Source organism: Podarcis bocagei (assembly GCF_964188305.1).
Source record: "Podarcis bocagei genome assembly, chromosome: 13".
Taxonomy (NCBI): domain Eukaryota; kingdom Metazoa; phylum Chordata; class Lepidosauria; order Squamata; family Lacertidae; genus Podarcis; species Podarcis bocagei.
In genome coordinates, this window is record NC_138138.1 from 53,389,448 (window position 1) to 53,401,488 (window position 12,041).

Here is a 12,041-nt window from a genome sequence, read left to right on the forward strand (position 1 = left end):
CAGGAGAGACACTGCTGCCAGTAGGCAGACAGTGAGCAAGATGGGCCGGCGGTCCGACTCATTATAAGGGACCTTCCTAGGTTCCCATCATGCAACTTTGTGCTATGTCCATCTGGTCCAACCACCAGCCATGAGCAATCTCAAATGAAGCACCCATGACAGACGGCCATCCAACCAACCTGTGCTTAAAAACCTCCAAGGAAGGAGAGTCCACTGCCTCCCGAGGAAGTCTGTTCCACTGTCAAAACAGATCTTACTGCCACAAAGTTCTTCCTGATGGTTAGTTGGACTCTCCTTCCTTGTAACTTAGAGCCCCTGGTTCGAGTCCTGCCCTCCAGAGCAGCAGAAAACAAGCTGGCAGCCCTTAAGCTGTTTGAAGAGGGCTCTCATATCACTCCTCAGTCTTCTCTTCTCTGGGCAAATCTCCCCCAGTTCCCTCAACTGTTCTTCCTGAAGGCTTGGTTTCCAGTCCCCTGATCATCTTGGTCACCGTCTTCTGTACCCATTCTAGCTTATCAATATCCTTCTTAAATTGTGGTGCCCAGAACTAGACACAGGACTCCAGGTGGCATCTGACCAAGACCAAATAAACCGGTACTAGGCTGATCGCCCAAGAATGGATGCTTTTGAATTATGGTGCTGGAGGAGACTCTTGAGAGTCCCATGGACTGCAAGAAGATCAAACCGATCCATTCTGAAGGAAATCAGCCCTGAGTGCTCACTGGAAGGACAGATCCTGAAGCTGAGGCTCCAAGACTTTGGCCACCTCATGAGAAGAGAAGACTCCCTGGAAAAGACCCTGATGTTGGGAAAGATGGAGGGCACAAGGAGAAGGGGACGACGGAGGACGAGATGGTGGGACAGTGTTCTTGAAGGGACCAGCATGAGTTTGACCAAACTGCGGGAGGCAGTGGAAGACAGGAGTGCCTGGCGTGCTCTGGTCCAGGGGGTCACGAAGAGTCGGATACGACTAAACGACTAAACAACAACAACAACAACATTACTTCCCTTGACCTGGATACTAGCCTAGAATAGCGTTAGCTTTTTTTGCTGATGCGTCACATTGTCGACTCATGTTCAGCTTGTGTTCTACTAAGACCCCAAGATCCTTTTCATATGCACTGCTGTCAAGCCTGGTGTACTACTGGCAACTGAGAGATAGCAGGCCCTAAATGAGAAACCTTGGCCCCACATGCCTGCAGGGGCAGATTCCACCTTTCCAACAAGTGACTGGCCCCTGCTAGTTACACAGCCCTCTCAGTGGAGCTCTCAAACCTTTGCCTCCTGAATCGCACCCCCCCTTCCCCACCCCGCCTTCTGGTCCCTTTCAAAGCACAGCCCTGTCTTTCTTCCATACGGTCTTTCATTCGCAAAGTTCTCTGGAGCAACCACATTTGCACCTGCTGTGCCTATGGATTTGCCCAAATGCCAACTTCTATTGTATTGATCCCGCCTTGCAGTCTGCAGGCTCAAGAGCCGAGAACGAGATCCGGCTGGACTTTCCAGGTGGAAAACTGATGGCGCAATCTTAGTGGCTCACGCAGGGCATGAAGGAAACAATCCCCCCCTCTTGTTGGGCTACGAGCATCATTGTTGACCCCCTCACCTCTGAGCGTGGGGAGTTCCAAAGAGACCCTTATAGGTTTATCCTCAAGCCCTCTTACCGAGCAGTGTCCGCATCGAAAGACGACACCAGAGGGTTGAGGTGCCGGTAGCGGTTGATGAAGGCATCCTTGTTGACCTCCCAAATCTCGCGGTACACATCCCAGGTCTTCAGGTACGCCTGGAGGTGTGTCGCGTTGGACTGCATGCCGGCGCTGATCTGCGACTGGATTTTCTTTATGTCCTCGTCGCGCTCTGGGGGAGGATAAAGACGAAATTTGTGATGCTGTCATGACAGCGACACCAGCAAACTCCACGCCAAGGCCATCAGCTCCTGGCAGTCAAGCAACCAGTCCTCCTGGACTAAGCTCATGCTTTCCAGGCATCTAATAATAATAATAATACTTTTACTGTCATTGTACAACCTGTGTACAATGAAATTAAACAAGCCTTCCCCCCCCCCAACCACTCAATCTCTTATCGAACAACACACCACCTCGCAAGTCAGTTTCGCTATGTTATTTTCCATTCAACATCAGGCAGAATGGAGACGAGCAGGAGGGCCCATGCCATCAAAATTAGCCATGCAACAGGCCCCAGTAGCACCCACCCCAGGACTTCTTAAGGAACTCAAAGGCGACACTGCTGAACCTCTCACAAAATGTACAACTTCTAACTAAAATTGGCCTCCAAACAAGAGGCTTTGAAAGTAGCCAAAGTAGGCTCCTTTTTAAAAAAGAAGCAGCAGCAGCAGCAGCAGCAGCAGCGATTCAGGATTTATTGGGTAAATTGGTAGAAAGCATGATCAAATATGTTTATTTATTTAAAATATTTACAAACTGCCTTTCTGAACTATATCCGCACAAGACAGCAAACCATACAGCTAAAAAAAAAAGGGGGGACAATATGTTATGATATGATTCATATACTGAAAAGTTTTTTTAAAAAATGACAAAAATAGCAATGCCTTAAAATAGGTTTGGGGTTTTTTTGTTTAAATAAAAACGGTGGGCAGAAGGAACAAGGCAGCGGGAGGGAGCATGGGTGGAGGGAACGTCCCGTCCCCCCCACTCTGAGAATACTGGAACCAACATGGATGGGCAGCAGATTCAGGGCAGGCAATAGGACGGGCCTCCTCCATGCAACGCAAGGGAGGAGCCTAATCTGGATCAGGGCCCTGGTGGCAGCAGAGGTGGCAGTGTTAACCCTTTCCTTCTGCACTGTGCCCCCCCTGTCTCCCAGCTGCCCCAGGAGGACAGAAGCTGCACAACTGGTAGGCCACCCTGTCCAGTGGCAAAGGGGGTGATGACACAGTTTCCCAAATCATCTTTGCCTTCCGTGATACAGTGCTCTGGTGTCTTCCAAGGACTCATAGAATCATAGAGGTGGAAGGGACCACCTAGTCCAACCCCCTGCAATGCGGGAATCACAGCTCAAGAATCCCTGGCAGGTGGCCACCCAACCTCTGCTTAAAAACCTCCAATAAAGGAAGGAGTCCATTCCACTGTCAAACAGCTCCTAACGTCAGAAAGTTCTTCCTAACATTTAATCGCAGTGTCATTTCTTGTGACTTGAATCCGTTGAATCATAGAATCTCTGGAGTTGGAAGGGACCCAAGGGCCATCTAGTCCAACCCCCTGCAATTGTTCGGGTCCTACTCTCCAGAGCAGAAGAAAACCAGCTTTTTCCATGTGACAGCCCTTCTGGTATCTGGCTATCATCATCATCATCTCCCCTCCAAGCTTCACAAACCACCAGGAAAACAAGCCCTACAGGCTTTCTTTTACAGCATCCTTTGCAGAGCTGGTGCCCTCTGTTGCTGGGGAACTGATGGCAGTTGCGATACAAGACATCCAGGGGGCACCAGCTTGGCAAAGGCTGTTTTAGCAGAAGCCGGGAACAATTATCAGGTGCGAACCAAAGGCACCTTCATTCCCTGACCCCTTTTCCGGCATACGGGGGAAGGCGCCCGGCTCAGCCTGAACCTCCCGCACAGGTCTTCTATTACTCAAGCGTCACCTAACTACCCAGACTTCCCGCAGAGCTTCCAGGAGATGCAAAACCAGCACCATGAATCACACATGGAGACACAAACAAGCCTAATGTGCGAGCATCTGCCAGGAAGGTGGGGGGGGGGAGGTAAGGGAAAGCAGCAACGGCAGAATAACACCCAAGTCTTGCTGGGACTCAGCCCAGAAAAGAGGCTGAAGGAAGCGGTGGGGAGGGAGGGGGAGAAGAGGAGAAGGAGACAAAAGCCAGGAGGAGGTGAGCTGAAAGCTTGTGTGCGCAGTCGGTTCAGGTTCATACGTGGCTGGAGTTCAGAGTGCACCTCTCGCCCTCCTCGCTCTCTCCTTGACTGCAACCCCTTGCAAATTCCACAGCTCTCCTTTGCTTGCCAGCTGCACTACGCAAGGACTGCTAAAGACCATGTAATGACTCCCGAGCTAACAGGGAGGCCAGCTTGGCTCAGCCCCCTTCCCAGCTCAAAACTAACAAACTCCGCAGCTACTAAATTCCATCCCATCGCCCCATAAAATGCACTCCACAAATCACTGCTTTGTTTAATAATGCTCTGGGCGTCTCCTAACCCTTTATACTGCCCTTCCGTAAAATGCCACTTGCACACCATTCCTCCCTCCCCAATAGGGCTTCTGATGCCCCCCCCCCAATTTTAGGCATAGACCAAGAGGCAAGAGGATTGGTGGAGGGGGTGTGGTGATTTTGTGGGAGGCCAGACTGTATTTTGGGGGGACAGTGAACAAATTCCTATGCTCCACAAATCACCCAGAGATGCATTTTAAATAAAAGCGACCATTCTACTCATGTAAAAACACGCTGAATCCCGGACCTTCTGCGGGCCGGATATAGAAGGCAATTGGGCCAGATCCAGCCCATGGGGCTTAGTTTACCTAGCCATGGCCTAGGACCTAGGAGACTGGGGTTCGAATCCCAGGAACTGCCACCCATTTTGCATCTCCAGGCCCATCTGCTCTCGGGCCTGGCATCTACCATGTTTATGCAAATGTTCTCTGATGATTTCCTGATGATTATGATTGAATGCTGCCCTCAGAGAGGCTCACCCAGTGCTTCCTCCAATGTCATTTCAGCACCAATCACAGGCAAAACAGTTGGCTTTATCCAAAAGGTGCTTCTGCTTGTGTGTGCGAATGTCTCCAAGTGTGATGGGGGAGTTATAGCCACTTGGAGACAACCAACACCTAAGGCAAGACTAAACCATTGGGGTTTTTCCCCCTGAAAGGCTTTCTCCCAGGATTTTAGATAGTTTTCGCCCTGCTCATCAGCTTAGTCAGGTCTTCCACAATTCTCCTGCCTTTAGCATGCCTTTATCAGCTTTTATTTAGTCTCCAACTAAGGCGTCTCATCAGTGCAAGGATTTACATTTATGCAACCCTCCTCTCCGAAATCCCCACCCCCAGAGGAATCGCAGAACCCCTAGAACAGATTTAGGGGGCATGAAGGAGGGGCAAGTTCCACTGAACAAGCGTAAATCCTTGTGCCGACTAAACACGTTACTTGGCATCACATCGGCTATAACCCGTTGTTTTTATTCTGTTTTTTAAACCATCTCAGCAACCTAGCTGAAGGGTGGGGTTAAGAATTCCTAAAATAAAGTATGAAATAAGTAACTGATTTAAAATCTATTCGCAGAAATATTGTAAAATTTCTGAATGTTGATGACATTGAAATGAACTGTGGGGGTTCTAAAGGTAAAGGTACCCCTGCCCGAACGGGCCAGTCTTGACAGACTCTGGGGTTTGTGCGCCCATCTCACTCTATTGGCCGGGGGCCAGCGCTGTCCGGAGACACTTCCGGGTCACGTGGCCAGCGTGACAAAGCTGCATCTGGCGAGCCAGCGCAGCACACGGAACGCTGTTTACCTTCCCGCTGGTAAGCGGTCCCTATTTATCTACTTGCACCCGGGGGTGCTTTCGAACTGCTAGGTTGGCAGGCGCTGGGACCGAGCAGCGGGAGCGCACCCCGCCGCGAGGATTCGAACCGCCGACCTTTCGATCGGCAAGCCCTAGGCGCTGAGGCTTTTACCCACAGCGCCACCCGCGTCCTCGTGGGGGTTCTAGCAACAAGATAAAATTTAAGATTAAACCAACAACAGATAAATTAAGGGCTATGAATTTGCTGAACCAACTTTTAAAAGGGATACAAGAACGGGGGATGCGAGGAAGTCAGGAAAATATGTGAATTTAAGATATAAAACTAAGAAAGAGGGAATTTTTGTGTTTTTCCTATATGTGTTTTTTCTTTTTTATTATTAGTTTTTTAATGTATGCATTTTCGTATTTTTGTGCTTAATGTTTGTATTGTTGTATTTTGCAGTATGTATTTTGTATTTTTATATCTCTTTTGTTCTTGTCTCTGTATTTTTTCTTTTATACTGTGCATTGTTAAAACTTAATAAAAAAATTTACAAAAAAAAATATAAAATGAAATAAGTAACTGAATAAGACTTTGAAACTGACCGTCATTCCTGGCTGGGCTCGGAAGCGCCCAGTCCTGGTGGGCTTTGTTTGATGCAAGCTTTGAATGTGAGAGGAGGTGGCCCAGTGGCCTCAGATCTGGCATGGGAGAGGGACAGAAGCCCCAAAGAAGGCCTGTCTGTGAAGAACCGACAATTTGAGCTGCCTGGACAACGCCTTCAAGCCAAAGCAGCCTCCTTACCCACGAGGAGGTAGATGGGGTCCCGGGGAAACTTGCGCCTGACGAGGATCTCTGGGAGGTGGCGGAAGACGGAGATGCTGGTGATCAGGTGGGTGCTGATGTCATTGACCATGCTGGCCAGCTGGGCGAGCGTTGGAGAAAACTCCACCTGCAGAAGCCAAAGGGAACGGGTCAGCAGGAAGGGGGAAGAAGCCCAAAGCAAACTCCCTAGAGAAGAAGCGCTGAGCATCACTCTCCACACCAGAGCCCCAGGGCTAGGGTTGGGACCTGAGCAGAAAGAAAATCTGGTAATATATATATTTTTTATCAGCAAGTGCTTATTTCACCATGATCATCATGTGCAATTGCAAAATGTGACGCAGCGGCATCCACACACATTCTTCCCACCCTGCAATTATTTTCCGACATGACACTGGGGTTCTGCATTTCAAAATTAAAATAGGTGAATGGCGAGATGTGGGGCTTCGGAGCAGCTTCCCTGAAGAGCTCAGGCCGAGGCTCACCTGAGGGGTCTGGCCTGGATAGTTGTCCTGCAGAATCACCTTCACCCTGAAGAGGGGGTTGGGGCTGCTCTTGCCATCGCCATTGATGGCTTTGGAGAGCTCCATCAGGGACCACTTGACATTGAGGCGCAGGGCGTCTTCCATCATCCTGTCCATCTTCGTGGTGTAGTTGTACCAGTGCTGATGGACCTGGGGGGCGGGAGGAGGGGGAGGAGGGACAAGTGGGGAAATGTTCACTCTTTCTAGGATCAAGTTGTGCCCCTGAATCCCTCTGGAAGCAACTCTGCCCAGGGATGCCAAGGACAAGTGGAGCCTGCTAATGAGGGAACAGCTGGCCCAATGCCCAGACAGCCCCACCTTCCTCCATATGCACGCTCAGCACTTCAGCGAAATGTCACGGCCTCTGCTGGGACTGTCATTCCACAACAAAGCTCACAACAAAGCTAAGGGGAGCCACAGCACCACCTGCTGGCAGATACAGGAATCAAACACGCAGTGTGCTTCACTTCCCTTCAGCGTGGTTCAGCTCTTTCCAAAGCACTCCAAACGAGGCTGCGCAAAGCAGGAAGACTGGCCTTCCCGGCCTCCTCACCTCCGGCCCATCGTTCTTAAAGACTTCGTATGTCTGCCGCATGATGTCAATGCACTCTTCGTGGATGGTGACCAGTTTCTTCTGCACCAAGTCCCGGTGGTCCTCTTGGTCCTCCTCAAACTCCAGGTCGTTGTAGACCCTTTTGCCAGTGATGCGCACCAGAAAAGCCTCGCTTATCTGCTGGGCCTTGCGGGCGATGGCCAAGGTGGAGGCCTTGTATTCATTCACAATGTTCTGCACCTGTGTGGGAAAGCCAAAGGGAAGGGGGGAGGAAGAGACTTAAGTAGGTTCAGGAGGGGAAAGCGGGGCAGACTTAGCGCTGGAAGAGGCACCAAACCCATATGCCTAGTGTGGAGACCAGCCCCCTTGCTGCATTAAGAGAGGCCTGGGGAAATCCTGCAGAGCAGCCCTGGAGCCACGAGGAAAAGAGCAGAAGGGAAATGGGCAGCACTGCCAGGTAGGGGCTTCCGCAGGGATTTTGCCGAGAGGGGGAGAAATTAAAACATTTGAAGGCTTTTTTCTCACACAAATAGTGCCTGTACATTTGGCCTCATATCACCCAGGTTCTACAGGTGCTAAACATGCATTTAAAATAATAGTAATAATAATATTAACAGTAGGAAGATGGAAAGGTGGGTATCTGGGGGCTGTGGCTCATCTGGGGAGAGAGGACGTGTCCCCCTTTGTCATCATCCCCTGCCTGCAGATGATGATGATGATGATGATTAATTGAATTTATATACCACCCTATACCCAGGGGTTTCAGGGCAGTTCACAGAATAAAATCAATATCTAAAACCACAAAATACATAATAAAAATTAAAAAAACAACCCAATAGCCCCAGATGTCCACGCCACTTTGATAACACCACAGGAAGCCACAGTCACTGGAGGTGGAGGACAGGAGGGGTGGCAACCGGAGGATAACTGTGGGGGTGGGAAAAGACTTCAGACAAGGGGGCACGGCAACAAGAGGGGCTGGCCAAGCGGGGGGGGGAGGGGCTTTGGCTCCTTTTTAGAAGTTCTCTTTGCGGCAGAGAGGAAGCCCAGGGAACTGCCTCCCAATCAGGATTTCATCCAAACTTCACTTGTGCGCTGCCTAGAAAGCATGGGCCTTATTCCCTTGCTCCGCTCCTTTCCAAAGGAGACCCCGTTCTTTTGCTATAGATCGGAACAAATAGCAATCTGGGGGAAACTCGAATTGCCATTTGCTCCAACTGAGCAGTGAAGAGCAGTTTTCCCCGGAGAAAAGCAGTGGAACAAGAGGACGTGTAGATAAGCCCCCGTTGGAAAAGTAAGTGTTTGCATAGCACAGTAAGTGGTGTGGAGAGCAGACAAGTCCTAAGGCAGAACAGATATTTTGGAGAAAGGAAAGCCTGCCCAGAACATCCCTAGAATTGCCCGCCCACCTTGTCCCTCAGAGGTCTGGGAAGGGAAGACCTCCCACGGCCTGCAAGGTCCCCAGCACCCCAGGGCAGAAAGCAGCCTGACCAGGGCCATCTTAAGCATATCCGGCGCCATGGGGTAAATATCTCGCTGCCGCCGCTGCCCTCCCCCCCTTTCCCAGAGTTGTCAACCTTTTTTAAGGGGGAGGGGACTTTGGTCTGGCTAGTTTACATTGCGTGGTCCAATGCGCGCTCAGCGCTGCACGTAAGTAAGAGGCACCCGGATCGCAGCCCAGAAGGCCTCCCGTGCCCTCCAGCGAAGCCTCCCTCTAAGTGCCCGGTGCCCCTTACCTGCCCCCATCCAGAAAGGGCCAGCAAGCAGATGAGGTGGCTCACCAGTTCTACCGTCCTCACTTGGTGCCAGGATTGCACAGGGCGCTTCCCTGCTCTGCTCACAAACTCCGCAGGGAGGCGCGCAAGCAGCGACGCAGCCAGAGAGGGATGGGAGAGACACGCCTGCCTCACCCTGTGCCCTCCCCGATTGCACCCGCCAGGCGCCCAGGCAGCCCCAGTAGGAGGGGACGCAAAGGGGCTTCCCTGAGCCGGACGCAGCACGCAGCATGGGTGGTTGAGAGGAGAGGAACGGGCTGCCCCAGAGCGGGGAAGGGAGCGCGCCCTGACTCTCCTTCCCGGACACTCAGCCTGTGGCGCCCTCCAAAATCTGGCACAAAATCTGTCTGTGGGTAAGACGCCCCTGAGCCTGACCTTGCTGGCGTGGAGCCGGCATTCCGATATAAAGACGGTGCTTGCTCCTTTGAGGGACCAGAGCAGCTTCTTCAGGCCAGGCTGGATCTTCCTGTCCAGGTAGCGGATGCGTTCCCGGAAGAGGCCTCTCTCCTCCGCAGATAGCATGCCGATGATCCTGAGCACCAGGGGCGGCAGAGGGAGAGGGATGAGACCCAGCCACAGAAGCAGCCCTTCCTTCCCCACCAAACCGGCCCAAAGGTTGCAAAGACCGAAGTCTTGCAGCCAAAATACACGACCCTAGCCCCTGACGACCGAAAAGTATTTCTGCGATCTACCCGAACGCTCTTCGTTAGTGCATAATTGTCTTTGCATCTGGGGTTGGTTTTATGTGGTTCTGGACTGTGCTGTTTGTGTTACTGTAACCCACCCTGGGACCTTCTGAGGGTGAATGGCAGGTAATCAATCATTCGCATCATGGTGGATCCTTCCAGGTGCACCTGATTTGCCCTAAATCATTGTGATTGCAGGTCTCTGAGGCGGGACTGGCGCAAATCTCTATGGGCATATATTCATGTTCCCTTAAGAATGCTGTCAGCAAGAATATTATTGGCCCAAAAATGGAAGCAAGAAGAACTACCAACATTAGAAGAATGGAGGATGAAATTGATGGACTACACAGAATTAGATAAGCTAACAAGAAGGATCCGAGACCGGCGGGACCAGAGGTTTACCGAAGACTGGACTAAATTTACTGAGTATCTGAAAAGTATTTGTGATGATGAGATTACGTTTGTAGGACTACAAGAAGTTCTGTGAGGAGTAATTTAAGAAATATTGTAAAAATGGAAAGGGAGAAATGATTTGCTAGAAAATGTAAAGGCAATATTAAGAATTGCAGGAGAAATAATCAAGATGGAAGGCTATCAGAGATGCTGAAGGAAATCCAAACAAGGACATATGTATAATAATTTGTGTGGTACGTCTTAAAAAATTTTGTATGCTAAAAATTAATAAAAAATATTTTATACATATATAAAAAAGAATGCTGTCAGAGAGCCCGGCTGCTGGATCAGACCAATGGACCCCCTAGTCCGGCTCCCTATTTCCCACTACAGCCAACCCACAAGCAGGAGCATGAAGACAGCAGACCTTCCCAACTGTTGCTCCTCAGAACCCATGTTATTCAGATATAGACTGCCCTTGAACATGGGTGTTCCACATAGCCATCACGCCTAACAGCGCTTTGACTGCTCCTTGAATTCATCTAATTCCTTTTTAAAATTGTCTGACCTGGTGGCCATCGCTACGTAATGTGAACTGGCAATCTAAACCTTTCCTTTACCTTTTACTCATAGTCTTCGCTAAGTAGAATGGCACGCACAGTTTCAGTCCCTATTTAGGGCAAACTGTCATTTATTCTTGTCTGCATTGGTGATTGTTAATAGAGAATGAGGAGGTGATCTTTATCCCAGACTAATTAACCTGGGGGATTCGCGGGCGCGATTCTCCCCTGTGTGTATCTTAAAAGCCTCTTGCGTCTGAATGCTGATCCAAATAAAAGCCCAGCGCACAGGATGGTCTCAGGCAGCCTTCCCTGAGCTAACCGGGAGAGTTTGATGAGAAAGAGGGATTGAATGCTGCCCCTTTCTCTCCTGCCGCACCAGCTTGGTCTCCAATTAATTCCCAAGTGGGGAAAAAGCTAGCACAAAAGAAATGCTTACACTTGTGTCATGATAAAAATACAGCTGCCAAGACAAAGCTCGTTTCGAACAACACTTTCTCTGCAGAGAAACGCCTCCGTGTCACACTTCAAAAAGGAGACTGTGGCAAAGCAAAAGGGGGGAGGGAGAGAAAGCCCCCTCCTTGCCCACCGCACCTTCGGAAATCTTAGTCAGGAAGCAAACCGCTCTTCTGATCGCCTTATGAACGCGGCGACGCCATAATATGGAAGCGAGGCTGATGCCGCAGGAACCTCCTGATCAACCCCCCCCCCAACCACCCATCAGAGCATGTGGGAGTTGGGGTGGCGGGAGGAACTGAACTCTCCTGCGGCAGGAGAGGCGACAGTAGCAACACTTGGGTTCGGGATGGGGGGCTCCAGACATTGCTTCTGTACGTTGCCAACACAGCATCCCTTGGACCATCATGAGCCATGCAAGGAGGAGGAGGACGGTGGGATGTCCTCCTTCCCAGGAAACAGAAGCAGGAAGAACTGGGAGATTTCCATTGCCCAGGTGGGAGAGCTCACCCCAGGCCTCCCAAATGACTTTTCTGTGTGCCTCATGTTTGTTTTAGCCCCGTTCCTCCCTAAAGAGAATGGTCCAGCCAGGCCGCTGTTGCAGACTGAGGGTTTCAGAGGGAGCATGAACTGGGGGGGGGGGGGATAATGAGGATGAAGCCCCCGAGTCTGTTTTGCATAGCCCTGTCTACAAAATCAAGTGGAATCTAAAACACATACAGTGGTACCTCAGGTTAAGTACTTAATTCGTTCCAGAGGTCTGTTCTTAACCTGAAACT

The 12,041-nt window shown here is 50.5% G+C and overlaps 1 protein-coding gene across 1 annotated transcript in view; it reads right to left on the reverse strand.

The window, feature by feature from the left end:
* The window catches only part of DNAH2 (dynein axonemal heavy chain 2), a 151,895-nt gene that overhangs the window by 90,607 nt on the left and 49,247 nt on the right, over positions 1–12,041 (reverse strand). The window contains exons 16-20 of the mRNA XM_081167651.1: positions 9,543–9,699; positions 7,393–7,632; positions 6,801–6,989; positions 6,298–6,445; positions 1,665–1,857 (exon numbers count right to left, since the gene is read on the reverse strand). Coding sequence (XP_081023777.1) covers positions 1,665–1,857; positions 6,298–6,445; positions 6,801–6,989; positions 7,393–7,632; positions 9,543–9,699 — 927 coding nt within the window. The remainder of the gene's footprint in view (positions 1–1,664; positions 1,858–6,297; positions 6,446–6,800; positions 6,990–7,392; positions 7,633–9,542; positions 9,700–12,041) is intronic.